At 48.1% G+C, this 24366-nt stretch overlaps 2 protein-coding genes across 7 annotated transcripts in view; both read right to left on the bottom strand.

Moving 5' to 3' along the window:
* Nucleotides 1-7277, bottom strand: part of eya4 (EYA transcriptional coactivator and phosphatase 4) — a 25467-nt gene extending 18190 nt beyond the window's left edge. For 2 of the 6 annotated variants that reach the window (XM_029140498.3, XM_029140502.2), the window contains exons 1-2: nucleotides 6921-7277; nucleotides 4071-4127 (exon numbers count right to left, since the gene is read on the bottom strand). In XM_029140498.3, coding sequence (XP_028996331.1) covers nucleotides 4071-4103 — 33 coding nt within the window. In that variant the 5' untranslated portion in view covers nucleotides 4104-4127; nucleotides 6921-7277. Of the gene's footprint in view, nucleotides 1-1852; nucleotides 1974-4070; nucleotides 4128-4196; nucleotides 4364-6920 lie in introns of those variants that run through there. The other 4 variants (XM_055506463.1, XM_029140496.3, XM_029140497.3 and 1 more) reach the window with 3 other exon arrangements.
* A 13915-nt stretch (nucleotides 7278-21192) lies between these two features.
* Nucleotides 21193-23589, bottom strand: tcf21 (transcription factor 21). Its single transcript, XM_029142239.3, has 2 exons — nucleotides 23055-23589; nucleotides 21193-22390 (listed from the first exon to the last, which is right to left on the bottom strand). The coding sequence occupies exons 1-2, from the start codon at nucleotides 23487-23489 to the stop codon at nucleotides 22301-22303; spliced, it is 525 nt and encodes a 174-aa protein (XP_028998072.1). The 5' UTR covers nucleotides 23490-23589; the 3' UTR covers nucleotides 21193-22300.
* Nucleotides 23590-24366: the final 777 nt, after the last annotated feature.

Raw genomic sequence — 24366 nt, 5'->3', positions numbered from 1 at the left:
GACTCAACCAGAGCAGTAAGAGTTCCACTGCTGCTGCGGGACCTGAAGAAAGACAACACCACCCTCCTGACCCCCCCCCCCCCCCCCCCCCCCCCACCCCCTCTCCATCCTTCCTCATACCCGACGTGACCGCAGCTATCGAGCCCCCCGCTCCACCTCCACACCGCAGCCTTTCCCCCTCGAACCCAAACCCCCCCCCCCCGGAGCAACTTCACATCCCACCGTGAAGTAAAATCAATGAGGTGTGGGTGTGTGTGTGTGCGTGTGTGTGTGTGTGTGTGTGTGTGTGTGTGTGTGTGTGTGTGTGTGTGCGCATCAGGAAAAAGGTCAGGTCAGACAGGAAAGAACCAAAGGGCTCACATGCGAGCGTTAAGAGCCTTTGAGTGTCTGTGCTGATCATAACTGAAACGTGTGTGTGTGTGTGTGCGCGCGCGCGTGCGCGTGCGTGCATGCATGCGTGTGTGTGCGTGCGTGCGAGCGGCAGCAGCGGCAGCATCAATAATTAAAGCTAATCTCATTAGGCCTCAGATCCCTTTCAGACGCTTTTAATTAAATGATGAATGGCCTCCCAGCTGCCTGTTAAATAATGCTGCCCATGACATCACGGCGTGTGCGTGACAGCGCTGCAGCATAAGGTAGATATCCTCGGAAAAGCCTTCGCCAGACAGATACGTGTGCCGTCGCACACACGGGCCATCTGCTCTCAGATTCAACGCGCGGCTGATTATTGGAAGCAAGCGCTGCCCTGCGACGGGAGGCAACAGGAGCCGAATGTCTCCAAAGTCACAAGCTGTTCCTTCATACCAGACCTCGAAACACTTCATATCGGCTTCCTAATAAAATCCCTCACAATACCATATGTCCTGCGAGAACGGGAGGCAGATCGGCCCGGCAGCGTGGGGACGAGGCAGATGAAGCTAGAGTCTGAGAGCAGCAGGTAGAGCACAGGCAACACAAAACACCCATAATCCCTTCTGTTCCCCCCCCCCCCCCCCCCCCGCTCTCGGCCTGGCTCTGTATCGGATTGCTGACTTCACAATGGGCCCTGAATCATCGCCCCAGTGAGGGAGACGCAGGGAGAGACAAGGAGGCGAGACGGTGGGACAGAAAACGGGCTTCATTCTCATCTATATTATATCCCTTCAAACCGGTTACGTCACTCGCAAAAACTATGGATAAGGAGAATCAATCGACCTGAATAGTCATTAGGCGCAGCATTAATATGAGGCCACAGCCCATCTGGCCGCCGTGACCCCCCGATACCTCCCCGACTCCTCGCCGCAGAGAGAAACCCAATCTCCCAGCAGAGCGGCAGAGGAAGTTCTCTCGGCAGGCAGGTTCCTCCGTCACCAAAGCACAATTGTTGCAGTTTTGTTTCTTTCCCAGCAAAATGAGGAAATATGCACCCGTCTTTTTTTTTTTTTTGTAAGCGGTGGCAGATGAGCGTTTAGCCAGAAGTCCAAGGTGAACAAAAGGTGGGCTGTGCTATCGAGGGCTCTATTTATGGAAGCTGCTGGGAGGGCAGAATTGGGTGTTTTATTACTTTACAGAGAACTTCTGTTCATGTCATGATTATTCTTTGTTCGAGTCTCAGCTCAGAGACGTTCTGCGCAAATAAAACAAAAAAGCAAAGCTCACGTTAAAAGGTTCAACATCTGGCACTAATGGGATTCTCTTTGAAAGCGCCGCGTGATCAATAAAGTGGAGAATCTTGGCCCGATCGACTTCTATTAAACAAGCCTGGTCCCAATATGAGCCGCTCTCCACTCACATGACCCCAGCGGTCCCACGCCGCGGCGCGTATGCGTATAACAGACAAAGGAGCACGCGTTACCCACACACACACACACACACGCGGCGGTTTCCTGTCTGGTGCGCTCCTCCGCAGAGCCCACGCCGGCCGCTCCGGGTCTCCTGATGGATTCTGCAGCCCGTCTGCCGCTGGCTCACAGCCTGTCTGCGACCTCTCCACCTCACACCTAGCTGCCTCGTCTCGCTCGGTCCCGGACGCCCGTCACAAACGACCCGGAGCGAGGCTTCGATGGAAGCTCGATGAGGCGGCTGAGGACCGATTCCGTATTAACACACTCAAAACACACAGGGCAGAATGTGGGGACGGGATGTCTGACGCTCAGCTGTCAGCTGAACATAAATCTCGCAAGAATCACCGTCCACTGAGCTGAAATTGAAGTGCGCCCCGGTGCCGCAACCAGGATGCCAGCGCCGTCCGCACGCCCTGTCGCCGGGCAGACTTCGAGGCAGCTATCTATGATGCCGGCGCGGCCCCGGCGCACGGGGTTGGGCCGTGCTCGCTTTTAGCCACGGCGGCGGCGCGTGCGTCGCCGTGGATGTGTCTGTGTGGGGTTGAGGGGGTGACAGAGGGGCGCAACACGACCCCTCTCCTCCCCTAACCCGCTCTCTCTCTCTCTCGCTCGCTCGCTCGCTCTCTCGCTTTCTGTCTCACACACATACTGGGACAGCTGCCATGCTCGGGGCCTCTCCCAGCGCACCAGAGGAAAAGGCTCCGGCTTAAAGAAACCTTTTCTCCCTCCTCCTCATGACCCGCTCACGTCTCTCTTTCCCCGTTTTCCTCCGGTGACCATACGTTTAAATCCCCCCGGGGGGTCGCTGCCGCTCGCCCTCGTCGCCCAGCGTTTCCTCCACAAGCCACAGAGCACCGCTGCATCAAGCACCGCTGTTTATGAGTATATGCACAGACACGCAAGCTGCTTGATCTATGTATTATTTGTTTACTTAAATAACTAGCATGAGTAAAAGCAGCCAGTCACCTGAACAGGTAAAGCAGGAAAGGTTAAACAAAGCAGCAGAGACACCTGACTGTGACCCAGATGACGTGGGATGGATGAGGTGGGAAAAGGGTGGGGGAAGGAAGGAATGGGGGGTTTTAAAAGGTGGGGGGGGGGGGGGGATCAGGTGTCAGCAGACAACTCCTCGAAACTTTGAGTGTGAGGTCTGCACAGCATTTAAAATTTTATTAATCTCCCACTTAGTACTTTTATTGCGTTTTTTTCTGTTTCTTACCTCTGTGTGGCCTCCAGCCCAGTGACACCAGTCACTGATTAAAACATAAACACTAATATTATTTCCCATCCACCATCTTGACCAGACATTCCCAGAAGCCTCTGCTCCGAGGGCCTGTGCTGCTCTGTGGTATGATTATAATCTGCCCTTGCTCTAAGGTCCCATTTCCAACCCGAACAATTAATCAATGTCTTTGAGCCGCAGCTCAAATTCGCATTATAAATGATATCACTGCTCTATTTAAAGCAGGTGAAGTAATTGTGGAGTATGAACATCAATATTTGATATTTGGACAGCGGCGGGACAAGATGGATGCTCCTCTCCTCGCGCTCGTTCCCCAATTCCCTGCGTGCTTGCGGGTCCCGTGTGTGTGTGTGTGTGTGTGTGTGTGTGTGTGTGTGTGTGTGTGTGTGTGTGTGTGTGTGTGTGTGAGTGACGGCGCTCCGCTGGGGTCGGCCCGTAATCCGACCCGGGGCGAGTCTGACAGAGCGACACAAAAAAGTTGGGGAAAAACAACATACTTCATGCGCTCTGTCCCACTTTGAGCTATTATTACTGCCGAGGCTGGCAGGTCAGAGGGAGAGGGAGAACCAAGCCTGATGGAGGAGGAGGAGGAGGAGATGAAATTACACCTGTTCTGGTGGCTGACTAACGACTTTGAAATGCGAGTGGACCGAGCTCGCCGCCAAAATCATTTTCCCAACAATACAGGCTGATCTTTAAACAAGCAGAACTGGGACGCTGCGCTGACGTGACGCAGAGGCGCGCGCGGTGCTGGGACACCGACGACCCCTCAGGATGTGTGTGTGTGTGTGTGTGTGTGTGTGTGTGTGTGTTCTCAAACTAAATGGAATCTATTTCACTAATCAGTTATTTCATGCACACGTATACACATAGATCCTGATCTATGAGTGTTGCCATATGTTTACTATACAGTCACTGAATCTGCTGAGTGTGACACACACACACACACACACACACACACACACACACACACACTGAGATGCATACAGTAGCCTCTAACTCACCATCTGTTCGTTGAGGTCCTGTGAGGCCTCCATTCCTGGGTTGTGATCCACCAAACACTTTGAGAGGCAGAAATTAGAACAGGAGAAGTGGGTCAGTGCATACGAATCATCACCCTTTATATTTACCTGAGACAGGTTCAAGGCTAAACGTGCGGCCACATCAACTGTGTCGCCACGGAGCAATGATTTCACACATTACTGATGCATTTGTCCATGTTTATGCGTGAGCAACAGGAGAGCGGAGGAGGGAAGCGGCGGCGCCGACTTCTCCGTATCGTCTTCAGCCGATGGTGAAGTGGAGAGATAATTGCAGAAGTAAATATCAACAATGAAAGCGGAGACGCGTAAGCGATACGGCGGCTTGGCTCGCGCCGGCCCGCGGACGCGGACGCGGTGGCTGGCGAGCGCACGAGGACTGCGAGTGACCCTGTTAATGCCAGACGGGAGACAGGAGTCTGGAGGCCGAGGTGATCGTGTGCAGCCTTATGAGAGATAAGACGACGCGTTCAAAGACGGTACATTTCAGCCGCTCTGCTGTCACGCAGTGGGTGACGCTGCAACAAAAGTCCAGTAGAAAACAATGGGGAACAATAGCATCATCTCAACGGAACGGAACTAAATGTCTTTTCTCTGCGCGATATTGTGCAAAGGTCATCGGGAAGGTCTGACAGCCGAACAAAGGAGTAGGCTGCGGAGACACGCACTCACTCGCACACAAGAAAGTCCTTCCCCGTCATTAGATCTGCGGTTCCCACCAGGTAAGGAGTGCCACCGGGCCTTTTCCAGTTAACTTTCACCCCCACAGAAAAAAGAGAACTTTCAATTTTCATCACATTTCCTCTATATTTCATTTGCAATAATTAAGAGAAATATAAAATATTATTTTCTCCACACCTCTACAATGAAGGCTTGGTATAAAAGAAGCATGTAGGGCAGCATCTGTTTGTGTGTGTGACGAAAGTACGGCAACGGTGCGTGCGCGCGCGCGCGCGCTCTGACGCTGCGCAGTTTTCTGGCTCAATCCTTTAAACTAACTGGCACCCTTTTAATTTTTCATAGCATCCAGCTCCTCCTCGCCTGAAACCCAAGACAATAATGCGTCTCTCAGGTGAATTGATTTGAGGCCAGGCCACCCTCACCCCTTCGCCCCCTCGCTCCCTCCTTCCTTCTCTCTCTCTCTCTCTCTCTCTCTCTCTCTCTCTCTCTCTCACCTTTGTGGAGGGCAGAATCCGTCTTCTATCTGGTGTTTCCACTCTACCCTTTATAATTTATGCTTTTTTTATCAAAGGTGGATGGTCGAGATTCTATCATCATTTACTCTTGTGCTAAATGTATATGTTATATAATAATTATGTATATAATGCAAACTTTTATATAAATGCCAAATAGACGTGCGTTAATCCCGCTTTGTGCTGATGAGCAGCTCTCGGTGCACGTGCTCGTGGAACCACCCGGTAGATACCTGACACGCGCAGCGAATCAATCAATTCCTTCTGCGTCCCAAAAGAGGGAATTCTATTTCTCACTATGGCTATTGACAGCGACACGAGAAACACATATGGGACGGTGGTGAATTAGAAAGTGGACCGCGCAGCGACGCTGCGGTAATTTCACGCCAAAAAAGCCGAAGCGAGGGGCAATGTTGAACAAACCGCAGACTGCAGCGGCTGCAGTGAAGTCATAAAATCCAATTCGGGTCAGACCTCACGGACTCGGCGATCGGTTTAACGCACGAGCCGATCTCAGAGAATTCTCATGGTTCTCATGGCGCAGACGCATCCTTCCTCTTAAAAGCGTCGACTCACCTACAGCCTGTTTAAAGAAAATGGCCATTTTACTCACTTATGCTAAATGATAAATTCACATTTAATTAAAAGCTGCCCGATTCCCTATTTTTATTTTATATTAAATTTTAATCTAATTTCAACAGTAATTATTCCGGACAGTTAATGTGATCAACATAAAATAAATAAACAATATCAAACCAGAAGAACGCGATTTTCTGGAAATATAAAACCTTTCGTGATGAATTTATTCTCCATAAAAATACTGTCACAGTTTACGCGCACCATGTGCAGGACCTTTATCTCCACACGCCAAATCCCATTCATCTCCTGCGCATTAATGCGCGTTGGTTGAGTATGACTTCTCAATGTGAAATCGAATCTGTATGGATTACGGCGCACTAGGCCCTATCAGATTTTGAGTCAGCGCGTAACTTGTCATGTTGTTAGGGACAGGCCAATAGCCAGGGGCCATTCAAGCCCTGAGAGCCTCGCCGTAGTATAAGATTCCCGTTTCCTACATATCAAGTATAACACAAACTACACGTGGGATGAGAGAGAGGCTGTGATGGAAAACCGAAGGACCACGGTGGGATCGAGGCAGAGGACTGGGGAGGGATGCGATGCCCCCGATGTGTCCGCTGATACAAGCTGATTAAAAGCAACACAACTGCTTGAATCTGTTCTTTATAAACCAGCACAACTCAAGGATAAATTTATTTTTACCAATCAATTTATTTTTATTTTTATTTAATTTTAAAGTTTAAACTGCGATGGATATTCCCACCTGTATAATAAAATCTTACCTGGTATGGACGTGTCAGGGTTTGGCTTTTATTCTAATCTATGATCCGCTATGACGTTTTCGTCATCGTTGCGTGCAAACAAACGTGTTACCCAAATTTATGAAACGTGTCTATATGGCCTATTTTAAAATTCACCAGTCTACGGTAAAATTTTGAAAAAAACGAATTCATCCCTCGGACTTTGGGTATTTATGCTGCGATTCAGTCTCCTTGACACTGAATTTGAGAGGAAAACTGAAAAAGCATTAAAGTGAACAAACCTGGTCTTAATGTGAGTAGTTCGTCCCAGAAAGAAAGCAGGTCCCCGCTGTCAGTCAGTGCTCGCAGCTTCTCATGACCAGTGTGGTCGCCGCACAGCTCTCTCTGCTGTTTGCAGGCTGTCACTGACCGCACCGCGACACTTCAGCCGCTGCTGTTCATAACTAAAAAGTCCAAAAAAGCCCAAGCGCGGAGTGTTACGAGGCCTCGGCGACGCTGATGTACGCTCAGGTGCTCAGGTTTTGGTGACCACGCGACTCTCTTCCTGGCGAAACGACATTATTTTCAGGTCGCGTCCAACTTGGAGCACCGGACTGCGCACAAGTATCGCGCTCAACTTCATTATTGGGAAGGCAGCCGGTGCGCATGCGTCCAGCTGCCATGCGGGCACTAGTGGGCGAGTGTCCAAAGGAGTAATGGGCTTCAGGGGGGAGGTAGGTGACGCTCTTATTATTAGTGTGGCCCAACTTTATTTATCCCATCAGCCAAAACAAGTCATATTCATTTAACCCATGAAATTTAATACTGTTTCAGGCATCAGAAGTAACGTTTGCTTTATTTTGCCAACCTCAGAATTGTCTTAATGGCAATTAATTTCTTATTATTTCGCTGTCAGTTAAGACAATAATAATAATTAAATAATAAATAATAATTGAATGTGTTTATTTTATTATTATACGACATATAATAAACAGATCAGAGCAAGCGTTTTGCGCTGCTGCTGACTTGGCTGAGCTCAGATTGTTGCTTAAGAAGTACTGCTGATAATCTCACACACACACACACGCACACACACACGCACACACACACGCGCACACACATTGCTTTCTCTATTCTTCTCCTGCACTCAAATGCAGCATTTGTTTACGGGCTACGAAGAAACCCTTGTGAGTCACTTCTGTAGAATGAGAACAGCCCAAAGTTTCCCTGGCATCACAAGCTGTATACAAACTCTGCAAAGATATATTTCTGTGGCGTTGGCTTAAACTTCAGGCATCCACGAGTGCCACGAGCCACCAGCCGTAGCCAGCACAAACCACGGTTTGTGTCATGATCTTGCAGCAAGAAAGTGTGGCTGCAGAATCTAAAGTCTCTGAATTGTTCCACAGCTGATGATTCTCCTGAGATCAACATGTGTGCACGGGTTTGATTTAACACCTACCAACGAGCAACCGGTTGCTCCTGTTTGTGGGGGTCGATGACATCATCACCGTGCATCACCAGCTCCTTGGTGTGGAACAGTTGTACGTGTTTTACAGTAAAAACAGTCATGGCGACGTCAAGGCCCGGTCCCGTCCTGCTTCCTCCCTCCACCCTCCGGGCCTGAGCCCTGTTCTGGGTGATTGACACGCTCTGGCAGAATAAATTAAAACCTCAAGCTGTGACAGGGCCTGAAATAGCAGGAAGCTGCCGCTGACCTGCACCCTCTGGTGCCACATGTCAGCGGGCTTAAACACCTTGGCAGAACATTCTGAGCAGAACAGGCACGCAGGTGACTGGGGGCCGCGACCCACGGTACGATCACCTGGGAACTATCATCACTTCCTGCTTTCAAACAGACTCGGAGCTCCTTCCCTTTCGCTCAATCTCGGGAAAACTATTTCCCCTCCGTTTAATTACACTGGAACAGTTCTGGTATTTGAAGGCAGATGGATCTATTTTTTTGCCCAGCTGTTCTCATGAGGGTGATGCTTTGGTGGGTGTGTGTGTGGGGGGGGGGGGGGGTTAGTGGCATAGGACTGCTGGTCCCCCTCTGCCAAGTCACAGAGCCCCCGGTTCCTGCCAGGCGGGGGGGCGGGTGGGGGAGAATACTATTTAGCTGGCCGGTATTTATAGATATGTGAGGGACATATGCTCCGAACGGAGCGAGGTGCTGACGACGTAAAACGAGAGGACGCTTCCCGAAGTCCAGTGTCAGAGCGCGCAGATAAAAATACTCGGTGAAAGATGGGCCTGGTCATTAGTGCCGCAGCCTGGCATGTGACATGGCAGCATTTCAGGGGTGATTTATGATTATTACTACCGCTAACCTACACCCCCCCCCCCATGCCCCATCCCAAATTGGTTTGCCCAATGGAACGGAGCATGGGGGGGGGGTTATTTCTGGGTGTGTGTGACTCTGGCAAAGGGCCACAAGTGGATTTAAACCTTGCAACAAGAATCAAAGTGATGTTAAATCAGTGTCTTAGACATTATCGTTTTTTACATGCATTAGTTGGACGAACATCTATATTGCTGCTGATTTACTGAGGAATCATCATCAATCATCATCAATCGGCTGCTCAAAAAGCGTTTGGGCTGTGATGCGGGGGGCGGGGGGGGCGGGGGGGGGGGGGGGCGTCAGGCCGCTGTCCTCTCTAATTACCGGAACGAGCCGCCGCAGGGAGGAACAAAGGAAGCGCTTAACGCGTCGTGAATTCCCGTGATGATGTCCTGCTGAGCAGCCGTCGCTCTGGTTACGTTTGCGGCTTTTTCGTCGCCGTTATAACCGAGATGACGTGCACGCGCAACGCAGGCGGACGAACCAAACTGTGCACCAGCAAAGAGCAGCTGGGCATTAATCGGTGTTTTCACCCGTTTAATTCTCAGAGCAGATAAAGAGAATCCGATTATCAGACAGTGTTAATTCTCAGGTGCTTCAAACCTTCATGGAGCAGGAAAAGCTGCTTCTATTTACCAAAAAAGGATGTTTAACATTTAGAAGTTTGACATATGTTCTTGCAACATGATTGCTGGCATTACCATGCACCTCCTTTCAGACATAATTGGAGCTATTTATCATCTAAAGAACATGACTAATGTTTTCTTCCCTTTATTTGAAACAGTCTACGCTGAATATCAAGTCCAGACTTAGACGAGTGCTTCTCCCGCTGCGCGGGCGGAAAAGCGCCGCTCGCGCGGCGCGCCGCCGCCGCCTCTCGCGCGTCCCCGCGTGACGTCCCTCAGGGCAAGTGATGGAGCGTTCGTCCCACTCGACGTGACCGTGACCGAGTGTGTGCGAGAAGAGCGGCCGAGGGGAAAAGACGGGAAGAACAGGAGGGGGCGTGCGATTTCTTCGCTCCGAGGGTCCGCGGAGACGTCTCACTTGTGTGGAAACTTGACGGGGTACGGCGCGCGTGCGCGCGCGCGCGCGCGCGTTTAAAATTAGTTTACCATCGTCTGCGCTCTCGCTCTCGCTCGCTCCCAGCCTCCGTCCTGTATTTCTTCCAGCTCCCTCCACCTAATGGTGGCTCGGGGCCGTTTTATGACGGCGCCCCGGGGAGGCTACTGTTGCCAGATCCAGAACACTCGGCTTTTGTAGATTGATGTTTTACGGTTATGGGCATAATATTTAAGAATGGAACCGCTCTCACAAGACGTGGGCCCATTGCTAATAATTACACCAGTGCAGGAAAGTCAGAGCGTATTTGGTGGGATGAATTATCATTAAGCTATGACGGGAACTGGTCTCACGCTGCTGTGGGAGTTTGGTATCAGTTAAATTTTCATCTTTGCGCCACATGCGAGCGCGGGAGACGAGAGACGACCACTTAAACACCTTCACGGTGTGGATGAGGGCGCGTCCGCAGGCGGAGGAGACGGCCTGAACGAGGCTAGCAGGCCCCGCGTTTAGCCTTTAAAACCTCCCGTTCTCGGCCTGGAAGGACATGAAGATCAATCCAGTGAAGTTTGCACCGCTCGGTTTCTGCGGTGCCATGCGTTGAAATCCAATCATTTTATTTTCAGCGGAGTGAAGCCAAGCTGGACCCACAGGTCGTGACTGAGCGTGATCCACAAAACCCAACGGATTCCTCAGCAGAACATCAAGAGCTGCAGGATAATGACCAAGAAGCATCAATTTAGACCCTGATACGAAGAGTAGGTGAATTAAGGAACAATACCCGTTGAAAGCATATTTCATCATAACATGTTTTCAACAGCACAATGTGACCGTTGAAACTCGCTGTCTCGGAGTCTCATCGTCATTTATTGCCAAGTACAAGTTTTAATTATAGATTTTGAAATCTTTTCTCTATTTGGATTATGTTTCTCAAATGTCAGTGTCGTTGGGTTAATCTTTGAGCATAAACCTTCGGCTTTGATGTCAGTGATCAACGAGTGACATCACACAAGCTCAACCTGTTTCGGTTTAGCCTGCATTAAAAGGCTAATTGCACCTTTTTTACATGGGGAGTGCGGCGGCCAGAACAGGGGTGTTGTCGCGGTGGCTTCAGAAGAGCTGACAAACAAAATGCCTCAGATTCAACTTCAGGCTGGAGACTTTGTAATGACGGTTGAAATAATAAGAAACATTTTTTTTCTATCATTGATGATCCAGACTGAGGTGAAAAAAGTGCTTAGAAGCTCCAGCGTTATTTTTCCTTCCTATGTGTTTTTTTCCCATGATGCCCCAGTGCTGCTGACATGTCTGCCTACAGTAACGTCTGCTGTCATCTCTGCGTGTTCCCCCCGACACACACGAGCCTGAAGCCCCACAATGATACTGAATCTCAGCGGTATTACAGCTGGAATGCCGGCTATGTTTTTACAACTAATGAAGGAATGAAGGAAAACAAACAGAAGGGGCCAAATTAAAAGAGTCAAAGGATGGAGAGAAGAAAACACACTGAGGGAGAGGAGGGGGTCGCAGTCGTACAGTGCATGTATTAGTGATTCTCTTTCTATTGCTCTGTGTGTTAAAATATAAATGAACCTTAAATGCTAATGCAATTTCATATTCTTCATCTTCAACTTCTTTTTTTTCGTCTTCTTCTTCTTTTTCTTCTTTGTCTTCTTCTACTTCTACTTCTTTTTTTCTTCTTTGTCTTCTTCTACTTCTTCTTCCTCTACTTCTTTTTTCTTCTTTGTCTTCTTCTACTTCTTCTTCTACTTCTTCTTCCTCTACTTCTTTTTTCTTCTTTGTCTTCTTCTACTTCTTTTTCCTTTTCTACTTCTTCTTCTTCTTTTTCTTCTTCAACCCCTTTTTTGAACCATTCAGATAAACATATTATTCTGACAACTTTCAAAGCACTAAGTATTGTTTCTGCCATGACATGGAAATTAGTTTTGTCCAAAAACTGTTCCAAGGTAAATCAATCATATGCGATGATTTTTATTTCATCGACTAAAAGGCAAAACACAGCAATCTGCGTGTATATATCACTGCACATGGGTGCAACTTGTGCACTAAACATTCAGGGACTTCACGTTCGAGCGCCGCTCATAAATCACACGTGGGGGCGAAGGAGCAGAAAATGAATGAATCGGCGACCGAAAGATCAAAAGCGGATCTGGCTCCCGCTGATCAGAGCGACAGCATGGCTCTGAAGCGGAGCCAGAACAGTAGGCAGGCGTATCGGGTTAAGAGACGGGCAGAGGGAAAACAGGAGGCACAAACAGGAGAGATGTGCCAGTCGCCCGCAGGCTGGAGACCAGAGCTAGTCTGTTAGCGCCTCAACCACCACCTACTGGATCTACAGTAGGCTGATGTGTAGATGTGTTTCTGTTGGGGAAGTTGAGCTCCATAGTTGCGTTAGAGGACGATGAAAACAAGAAGCTTAATTAAAGTGCAGGCGAAACCAAACACAGCGTTGTCTAGTAGCGAAATATGTCTTGATGCAAGTGAGAAACCACACGTGCACCTTCATGTGGTCGCTCCTCCATCTGCTCCTTGTTTTCACGTCCTGCTCGGTCACTTTTTCTGTGGTCTGGACATTTTCAAGAACCTCTCTCTCCCTCGAAGGGGTTTACTGTTTTGTTTGGCGTTTGTGTTTCGTTTGGAGGCAATCATTGAAGAATCTGAGCAGCACGTGTCCTCGGCAATCATAATCACGAAATGCCTCGCTCGCACACGCACGCACACACACACACACACACACACACACACACACACACACACAGACACGCAGGCCTGATTGCTGCGCAGTCTGGTCTGTGTAACGTCGTGGCTGCAGATTGAACATGTCAGTCAGGACCTCACAGGAGGATTATGGGAGAAATGGCACAGGAAGGACAGAAAAGAGGGAGAAGTTATGAATGAAGCACGGGATTAACAGAAATACGAGTAAAACGAGGCGGATTTAAAAGACAGTTTTGACAGTTAAGACCTGGTCTTGTTTTTGTTGTGTCAAAGCTCCCGCTTCCTCTTTTGTCTCAAACACACACACACACACACACACACACACACACACACACACACACACACACACACACACACACACACACACACACACACACACACACACACACACACTTGCAGCCTAGATGGTCAAGTGCTGTGATAAAGTGCTGTCTGATGTTCTCTCACTCTCTGAGCCCCCTGAGAGCAGATCGATGCTCAGTCAGAATCAGGTTACCGCTAATGTCTTCATGTTTTTAACCAGGCGGTGTCTGTGTGTTGCTGGTCAGTTTGTGTGTGTGTGTGTGTGTGTGTGTGTGTGTGTGTGTGTGTGTGTGTGTGTGTGTGTGTGTGTGTGTGTGTGTGTGTGTGTGTGCTTCTGCCCCTGGTGTGACCCAACGAGTACAGTTATCATTAAGTGTCAATGAAGGCAATAGTAAGAGCTGGACTCTTCTCATCCCACAGCCCTGACCCACAGCGCCCCCTATGGACGCATGGTGAGAGCTGCGGCTCCGCTGGACGATGCGTTTGACTCGGTGACCGTGAATCACCGACCTTTGATTTGCAACGTGCGACTTAAATAAAAGGCCTTCACCTCATGCGTTCCTCTGCTCCCGTTCCTGCCTCCGTTCGGCTGCTATTTCACACCTGCAATTATGCCGCTGAATCACAGAGGGCGTTAATAATGGATGTGCTGAATCACCCGCCGCACGTCAGTGACTGGGACCTCTTTATTATTATGTGACTGAAAAACAGACGTGCACATGCTAAAGGTCTGAAATGAAACGGTAGAGGTTCTCGCGCTGCTAAATACTTCTGCATCATGAAAAAGCATTTCATCCGTCTCTCACCTCCACCCCTTTTTATCCATTCCCTCATCTCTCCATCCCAATCAATCTCTCCCTCCCCCACTAATGCACTCTTTCATGTGCTCTCCTATTTCTCCGTCTCTCTCCCTGCCGCCCTCTCTCCCTCACCCTGATGTCTCAGGGCCCTTTTGTAGGCCCTCTACATTTTTGGGGGTAATGTGATCCCCCCCATTTCTCCCCGGGGTGGTCCACTCCTCTCATTCAAACAACAAGCTCGGGCTGAATGGAGCTGGCGATGAGAGGGGAGACAGAGGGGGCACGAGAATGAAGGAGAGGATGGAGACCAAGTAAGATAATAGCGATGTAAAACAGCCATTAAAGCCTGTGCTTGTTGAGTCATATCTTACAATGACAGAAAGGGTGTGCATACATAATGCAGGGGTCCCGTTGTGTGTTAGGACGGTACCTGTGCCATCTGTCCGGCCACAACCAGCAGCTGCTGCTGTTTGCTCCACATAAAGGCTAATTGTCCCCCAAAGCCAAGTTTATTATAGTGCACGTTACCTCAGTTAGGAAATTTAGAACAGATCAAAACATGGATTCAACGTATTCAAAAAGTGATTCTAGTGAGAAGATGTTTTGCTGCCTGGTTCTTGTCAGGAGAAACAATATGAATCGCCTCAGACCTGCTGTAATTTCAGCAGCTTCCTTTTAATCATCATTATCATCATCGCTCTAGTTGCCTTTGTCTCCGCTCTCACCACCAAGTCACTCTAAGATGCCTTCAGCCTAATTTCACATTCTCTCCCGCCTCGGGCTGACATCTACCTGTAATCCCCTGACCCAAAACACACACACACACACACATACACGCACACACACACACACACACACCTATACATACCACTGCAGCACCCCAGACAGCTCTCCACAATGTGGATGCCTCAAGGGAGCTTGGGTAACTCAGTCCCCTCTATCTGCCAACTGCTGTGTCACAAAGGGGCTCACATTACACACACACACACACACACACACACACACACACACACACACACACACACACACACACACACACACACACACACACACACATGCAAATACACACATTCACATAATTAATTGCACAGGCTCAAACAGACACAGAAGCACATACTCAATAATAGATCTCGTTGCGCACATACACACGTATACGACGCTGTAGAGGTCCAGCCCAGTTTCTCTGAGCGTCTCCTAGTTGAAACCTCAACAAGTTGAGGTGAGAGAAGATTGACAAGCCGGTAAAATGAGTGAAACTGAGCTCGACACACTCGCTGCGCAACAACACCCACCGATAAAGTCATTACAAGGCAACTGTAATGTTACCACCCTGCTTCGAATGACTTTTCCATCACTCACATTCTCGGCGAGTGTGCGTTCAAAACCATTTTATCTTCACTTGTCACCTCTGCGAGTGCAAATGTGTGCAGCCGGCGCTGTGTTTGTGCGCATGTGTGTGTCCACTTGGGTTGGAAGTTGTTTGTTCTGGCGGCGGGAGCGATGTGGAGCTCCAGTTTGGCTGCAAGCTACTCAGCGCGCGCACACACACACACACACACACACAAACACACACACACACACACACACACACACACACACACACACACACACACACACGGTGGTTACAGTGTGTGTATGGAGGGAATGCTGCGGTCGCGACTGGGAACGCTCTTTCAGCTAACCTGCCTGACGTCCGTCTCCGTCGCCATCCCCTCTCTACAAACTACACTCACTCTGCTCGTGTTTACTTCTGCTGAAATAAGCGCGCAGAGATTTATCACGCTCAAATGAGACGATCCCGGGCGAAATAACAAACACACCAATGAAGATTAGCAACTGGGCCTAAACCTGCAGCGCGTTCCAGTTCCAGGGCGAGTGAAGGCGATCCTGCTGGGTGCTGATGCTGGGAGGCGCAACAGGTCGGTACGAGTGCTAATAAAACGTACCACTGACCACGTACTGTAGTACTTTGGCTCAACCTTGGACACATTAGATACTGTTGCCATGACACATGATAACAGGTGATGAGGAGGGACCTACTAACCCACTATGCTCCTGTTTCATCCTTCATAGAAGCTCACAGATGAAACAGAACGCATCAGTTGCACTCACGAGTTTACGGCTTATTTATTTACACTATTGTCGCTAAGATAACCAGCTTCCTTGACCATAAAAGGCTGACGTGCCACTCGTTAACCTCTGTCTGTTCCCCAGGTAATTGGTAGGGTAGTTTAAAATTTCTATTAGAATTGCAAAGTCAGCGGACGCACACACACACACACACACACGCACACACACACACACACACACACAAACACACACACACACACACACACACACACACACACACAGAAGCAGGAACGTTTAGAATGTCTCAATGTGTGTCTCACAGTGTGAATTTTAATTCTGATTTGATTGGAATTAAGGTGGTTCTAAGCCGGAGTTAATGGGTTTAGACTGGCTCTAATCCTGGTTTAATGAAGGCCTTGGTGGGCTGCTTGCCTGGTCATGCTGGACAGCAGCCAGTCATAATCTAAGCGCTGAATCAATCATGGTATGTGTGTGTTTTATAAAGTATGTGATAAACAAGTGTGTGGTCTAAACGAGGCTGCTTTAATGTCATCGTTTCTTACTTTGTTTAGAGCTTTGTGTGTGTGTGTGTGTGTGTGTGTGTGTGTGTGTGTGTGTGTGTGTGTGTGTGTGTGTGTGTGTGTGTGTGTGTGTGTGTGTCTCTCTCTCTCTCGCTCACACATTCTGCATCCCTATGTAACCAGAGCCGTCCCTCCTCCCCTGTCAAAAATAAAAATCATTTGTCCACTGCACGAGTGTGTCCATTAAAAATGCATGGTGGAGGGAGCTGAGGGCCGCTGGGGAAGAAAGATGATCCCCGCCTCTCCGGAAGGGCATCAGAGAACCAAGGTGGACAAATGGCATCTAGAGAGAGAGAGCGAGCGAGGGTGTGCGTTGGAGCGGAGCTGCAGGACCTGCCAGACGAACGCTGCTGCTTTATTTCTTACGTTACAGTGCAATAAATCGACTTTTCCCTGATTTGACACCAGCAAATTATTTGAATTCAGCTCTATGATAAATCTGGAGGCCTCAGCGTTGCCATGAGGACGACTCGCCTCGCTGCGTGTTGATGCAGAGCCACTGTACCTGTGGTGTCACATCTGCAGACCTGCAGCTCGCTACTAAACGACTTTCCTCTGCTCCGTTCAGTGCTGTGCTTCATGTCACGTGCTTTGCCGTCTTTTTTCTCCTCTTCATATTTCTCCGAGCCTGCCCTTTCTGTATTTCATCTGGACCACTCGCTTCCTCTGTTGTGGGACTCACTGTTTTCTTTCCTTAGTCCGGTCCATCTGCTTCTTATAACGCCGAGGCAGTCGGATCTGGTTTTGCAGAAACCCCTCTGAAAATCAGACATTTATTCACGTACAACCAAAATAGCACTTTTTTCCCCCTCTTCAACGAAATAACCCCGCTGAAAAAACAGTGTTGTTTCAATACTGTGGTCGGATCTGGACCCAATTAAAACAGGGACCCCCTAAATTTCCTTCACACCCAGCTTGAGGAAGACCCCAGATTAGAGGAATATTTTCCTTATTGCAAAATGTACTCTTTGCGGAATTCCATGGGATAATAATTGAGCCCATGTGTGCTCGGTATTCCAAGGTGTGGATGAAAACGGCACGCTGCTACAGCCATCAAAACAGGCACCGTTTTGACGAATCCGTTTTTTTTTTCCTTCTTCTTCTCCACCGCAATCCTTGGAACGCCGTTTGGAATTAATAGAAGAAGGGGGATTTTCCTCTTTTTAAATCTTGGATGGATTTCTGCGTGGGAGGAGGTGGAGGCCTAATTGCGATCAAATAAACAAAGTCACCTGTGAGTGATTTCAGCTTTAACCGGGACACATGTTCGCTTGCTCAGACACACACGCACACACACACACACACACACACACACACACACACACTGATAAACTCCAAAGCAGGTGTTTGTATCATTCTCTGTGAAATCCGGCCCACATGCCTCCACACAAACACCTCCACACGGCAGCATCTTCTTGTCCAACAGGGACACATGCACTCACCGAGGATTAGCCGCCGCTTCTCATAAACTCCGTGACTCAACACTGAGAGCTTGTGTTCTGCTCCCTGTGCGGTGACCCATCACCGTCCCGCTCCCTTCCGCGTCCGAGTGCTCCGCTCTAACGAATGAATGGCCGCTTGTTGGACAGACCCGGTTGCAGATTAGGTCTCGTCGTTTTTGGGCACAATATTTTTCTTCGTGGTAATAATGAGGAAGGTGCCGGTGCTCGGTCGGACGCCCTGTGAGTGGCCTGTGGAGCACTCGGACTTTGATTTTTCCTAATTGTAATAGACCTGAATCCTCTAAAAATAACATGTGCCTAATTCTAACACACATAGGGACACACACACACAGAATATAGAGACTGTGTCTGTGTGTGCGAGCACAGATACTCTACACACAGGTAATTGTGCCCACCTGGGAAAACACGGTTTAGTCAGGTGCCCTTTCCTTCTACTAACACTGCTCTTACAGCATGGATATGTATGAGTGTGTGTGTGTGTGTGTGCGTGTGTGTGTGTGTGTGTGTGTGTGTGTGTGTGTGTGTGTGTGTGTGTGTGTGTGTGTGTGTGTGTGTGTGTGCGTGTGTGTGACCTCTATTAGCCTTTTCTCGCTCTTTGATCCCAAATTGCATTTGATTATCGATCCTCCCTAAATCCTCACACCAACACAATCCAAGGCTTCACTTTAGGAGCTTAGCCGTTCAAGGCCCAGCGGACGAAACTACTGCATTTTCCAGCTCTATATGTGGTTTATATAGGTTTTAATTACTGTAAGGGCATGTTTAGATCGAATTCCATCACACTCTGCTGAATGTGAAGCACTTCGGGTCGCATAAATCTTTGTGTGCAAGTGAGCGACCAAGGTGGGAGACGACAGCATCTCTCTGAGCTCATGTTTGAGTTTCACCCCGAAGTTTATTGTGTTTCACTTCATGTGGGAGAAGGAGAAGGGGGATGTTTGAATGGTGGGTGGTTATTAATACAGGGCTTTTCAGCCGTGTTTGCGGGCTTTGATGTGCTTTTGCTGAGTGACACCTCCACGCGACTTTGATGCAGCTCTGATGAAGCAGGAGCTGGAGACGGCAAGCGGCAGAATCCGTCACACACACAAACACGCGGACGTGCAGACGTTTTCCATCCACACGTGCCCCGACATCAAGAAACCCAAACGAGACCTGTTTTTTTATAGGATGTAAGATTTCGAACAACACCAAACTGTAGACGCTGAGCAGAGCTTTTAACGGAGGTTGGTGCGGGAACAGACAGGAAGTTGGCCTCCGAACGCGTCTCCTGCATTGACGCAAAGCCCAGGAATCTCATGGCAGACACCTGCAGGTGCCCTTTAATAATGACCAACCGATGCCAACAGTGACACACACACACACACACACACACACACACACACACACACACACACACACACACACACACACACACACACACACACACACACACACACACACACACACACACACACACCAATAAGCCCGAGTGGCTGATCCGGGCCGGCCCCAGCTATCTTTGGCATCTCCTCTGCCTCCTCTGGTGCCTGCTGTGCCAGTGGTGCCACCTGATACGGACCAGCGGCGCCGGCACCAGCCGCTGTCCAACCTCAGCGAAGGCGGTACGCGGCCGTTTCTGCGGGCATGACCGGCGTGGGGCTCCGCGTAACTCGACCCTGATCTGCGCCACTAATTAATAGCGGAGCTACGGGTCAAAGCATTTATGCAAATGTGTTTGGGAAACGTGCTCCATCCAGAAACAGAAGCGAACGGAGGCAGCTGCCTCTGCTTCTCACTTCAGCAGTTCGCTTTCCTTATGTTAAATGCTCTGCTGCCATCTACTGGGTTAAATGTTTGTTCCTGAAAAGTACAATAACAAAAATAGAAAAAGAAATTCAAATCTTTTCACATAAGTATTTATGTGTTTTATGTGTAGGTTACAAATAAAACAATTGATCACATTTAATACTGCAGAACTGCTCTGCTGCCATGGAAACAATGTGTTTTTGCTAGTATTCTAAGTAGAAATATATCAGAGAACATTAAGTTGCTATAATATAAAAGGATGTCAAAATTACTTTACTATAGATACTTTTACTGACAGCTGGATTGAATTAATATTTTTCTCATGCATTTGTTTCCAAATACACTCTCTGAACGCTGACGCCAGAGAAGCATCAAGCTTGACACAGATGGAGTGGACGATGCTGACAGAGACAAAGTGAGGGCGCAGAGGGGAGATAAGGTGCACGGAGACCCGACTGATGACAGAGGAGCAAATGATGGACCTCTTCCTTACAACCAAAGATCGTTTACAGAAATGTTTATATGACTGTAAGATCTCTCTTGTTTTCTAAACTGTATGTTTTATCCACAAGATGGCAGCGTGTGCAGATGTTTGTCTGCATGACAGATGCTGCAGGGAGGGGCTGGGGGAGTGATGGGATCACTACGGTGAGTTAAGTTGTTAGATAAGGTCTTCAAATCAACTGAAGACTGCATCAGTTTCACTCAGGTACTATGAAAAAACTGCATTATCATTTCCCATTGGCTGATTGACTGATGAAACGTGGTGGGATCATCCGGAACATAATATTATTTCTTTACCCCCTCAGAGCGTGAGTATTTTTTTTCCACATCAAGGTTTGGGCACTTGTCCAACAAAACAATTAGCGAGTATGGGAATCCCAGTCCTGGTCTCATGCGGAGCCCCCGCCCGTCTCCATTTCTCTTCCTCTCTCGCTCTCTGCAGCTGGACCCACGGAGAGAGGCGGCCAAGTTTATTTTCACCACGGTGGTCCCTGTGGGGTGATGTATTAGGTGAGGGTCCTTAAAGACAAGTAACTGGGACTCTTTTATCATTGCACCACTCAATCTTATTGTTTCTGTTGAAGGTAGTGTCCTTTACACGTGAACAAAGTGAAGGGATGAATGTGGAGCAATCGGTTAGTGGCTTTGAGTCCTGTGACACATACTGAAAACACAATCTCTTAGTAAATGACTCTGATTATTATTATTATTATTATTATTATTATTATTATTATTATTATTATTATTATTATTATTATTATTATTATTATTATTATTATTATTATTATTATTATTATTATTATTATTGTTATTATTATTGATATGTAAAAATATAAGAATAAAGTATTAGAAAAAAACGCATTTGATCAATTGTAATAAAATATTGCTTGACATTTATGTCAAGAATATTTAAATTGGATAATTTTAGTGTTTACTAACTGGAGACTTGCTACAACGCATCACGCAGCATATACCCCGGAGTAAAGGCTCTAATGGCGTAAGACAAAAAAAGAATAAAAGGAAGGTTGATGTAAGATGCATTTAAATAATGTGAAGGACAGACAGGAAGGAAAAGCAAATCCTGATGTACCAGATTGACACATCTTCGTTTATACCGCCAGGCTGATAAAGAGAGAAGAAGGGAGAGCGAGAGAGAGAGAGAGAGAGAGAGAGAGAGGCTGTGTGTCAGTCTGCATAAATAACTGTCGCTTTGATGTAAACACAGCGCGGTCATAACCCGAGAGAATTAAAACAACGGGCCTGGGCGGGATTAAAGGTTTTCAGGATTTCTAAAGGAACGGACTCAGCTTTTCATATCTGATTGGCTCAGACCTAAATAGGCTATCCAATCAGAGCTCATTGCGGGGCGCAATAGTTAACTAGGTTAAGAAACGTTCACTTTGGACTATGTGTTGTATAATATGGAGCATGTTATTTCGGAGCAGCGTTTCGATGGGAGCGCACGCGCTCATTCTAGGACCCCAGCTAATCACAGAAGGCAAAGGTCTGTTTATGTAAGGACAACCGCGTTTGCCTTTATCTCTTAGAAACAACAGAGAGACTTATCTGCACTGGCGCTTTGTTGGTGCTCAGGTTCTGCAGTTGTGGAGGAGAGGCGCGATAAGACAGGTGATAGGTCAAAGCACTGGCCCACACACGAAAATAGGAGACACAATGCGTACACGGGAGATGCGAAACTAATACAAATATAGTTTATATGTGTAATCTGTACAACCATTTAAGAGAGTGGACATCCATCATCAGGCAGTTTTCAAAACAGGCCTGCGCTAATAAAAAAAATGCATCTGCGGAATATAAAAAGCAATTCAGTTCATCTTTGAGCCAGCAAAGACAACTTTAAGTGACACAACGCGTTTAAATAATATTCAACTTGTCTACGGGAACGAAGGTGAAGAGGACGCGCTCCCACCGGTATTCCCACTCAGAGTCTGCGGAGAGGAGACGGACATTCAGTCACAAAGTCATTCTCTTTGGGGAGAGGAGGGGGGGGGGGGGGGTCTCCGTCTGGCCGCATCACGACGCCGTTGTTCCACATAGCCTCGTTGTGTTCAGCATCTCCTTCAACTCGTTCTCAGGCTTCCCTGCGACCATGAAAGGCCACGTCTGCGGAGAGAGACGCACCAAGTCAGGGTGGAGCGACGAATGGGTTAAAAGGTGCAATTAAAACGAAGCAAGAGGGGTCAGTAATTTGCATCGGGACAGACGCACATTATGACAGTTGGAATAAAAACAGAACTTTGCTGCAGCAGCTCCAATATTTTCTCTGCATAACGAAACCTCGCGTCAATTTAAAATATTTTACGGATTTTAATTAGTTTCTCACCAATGCAGCAATACGAAATATTTAATATTTGAACTTCATTGCGGAATTATTCGTAATTTAATGCTGGCCAGACACAAATGAATGACTATTAGGCTATAGGCCTGTTGATGCTATCCAGCCTGTAATGACGGAAGTACATTAAATCATACAAGTGGCAGTTACAGGCCTGTCACAAATGTGGACTCAGCGTAGAGACGCACATTGTTTGCGCCTTTTTATGCACCTGCTTGACATGTGCGCCCATTTGTTACAGTGGTGCTGTGCAGGTTGGGCCTCGTGAGGCGTTTACGGGCCTAGAAAAGATAAGATAACCTTCTAACTTCTAGTGGAATTAAATAAAAACAGAAGGAAATTTAAAAACGTGTGTATTGTTTTCAAGACCGTTTTAATGTGCGCAAAAAATGCGTGCAAAAAGTGCGCGTCCGTTTCCATCCTCAATCTCACCAGGTTAACGGGGTGGATATATCCGTTTTCATATTTGTCGTTGGCCAGTATCTGCCGGAGGTGCGCGATGTAGCTGGACGCCAGGCGCAGAGTGTCCAGTTTGGAGAGCTTGGTATCCGGTGGCACCCAGGGTAAGGAGGTCTTCAGCCGCGAGAAGGCTTTGGACAGCACGCGCATCCGGGCTCTCTCCCGGGCGTTCGCCGCGTTCCTCTGCACCTGCTTGCCCTCCTGCTGCGCCACGCCCTTTGGCGCAGTTTTGCGGGAGCCCGTCTTCCGCTTCTTGCCGGGCGCGTCTCTGCGCTCGTCGTGCGCGCCGGTGCCCTCGCCGTTGGAGCTCTCCTCGGTGCTCTCGTTGGAGTCTTTCCCGGAGGAGCCGAACTTCAGGATGCCGTCCAGGAGCTCGTCGTCGACATCGCTGAGGGACCCGGTGGACATGGTGGACTGCCTCCAGCTGGAGCGGGCTCAAAACATGGGAGCGAACGAGCAGGATGGGCGAGCGCGCGCTGCGGCGAGGCGTTCATCAACCGCTAACCACGCGTGGACGGGAACGAGAGGAACGGAGTTTTTATCTACACGACGGAGGGCGTTTCCTCATGCTGGGAGGAGACACTGGTGCTGATCTGACGAACTGGTTTCCCGAGGGTTTCCAGGACCCCAAGGGACCCCGGATGATTCTCTGGTAAAGCACTGCCAAGACTATTTTAAACACAGTTTAACTGCGCAGATTCAGTCGCTTAGATAAGAATTAAATGCTATTATTACCTTATGTCTGTTTTTATGCCCCTATTAATTTTCATTGAAAATCCTTACTGAACTTTCCATCAAGGGAGTTTGTAAATGGCCCGATCTGTTTATTTCTGGGTCAAAGATTAAGCATGGCCCGTTGCACTGAACCATAAATTAAATTAAACGTACTAACAGATCTGTGTTATGTGTTTGACGTGTTTATTATAGCAACATTTATCCCAATTAAGGCAAAGAAGCTTGTGGAATACAGTGTTGTTTTTTTAATAATATTATTACAAGTGCTATATTTTATGTTGTCATACTATTACATTGTCTTTGTGTCTTTTATGTGTGTCAATTAATCTTAATTAGTGTAATAACTATGTCATATTTGATTTGAATCAAACAGTCATTTCAGTGATCAAAGATATTGGTCAATTAGCAACAGGTTCCAGTGGTGGATAAAATCAGATTATTCTGCCACAGACACCATGTAACTTTCAGCACATCTTGCCAGTTAACGGGATAAAGTGCAAGGAAAGGGGGGTGTCATGTCTCAAATGGCAAACTGGCGCCTCAGTCCCCG

The sequence above is a fragment of the Betta splendens genome, chromosome 24, assembly GCF_900634795.4.
Source record: "Betta splendens chromosome 24, fBetSpl5.4, whole genome shotgun sequence".
NCBI classification, from domain to species: Eukaryota; Metazoa; Chordata; class Actinopteri; order Anabantiformes; family Osphronemidae; genus Betta; species Betta splendens.
The sequence above is the reverse complement of the archived record's forward strand: the minus strand, read 5'-3'. Positions and strand labels throughout refer to the sequence as shown.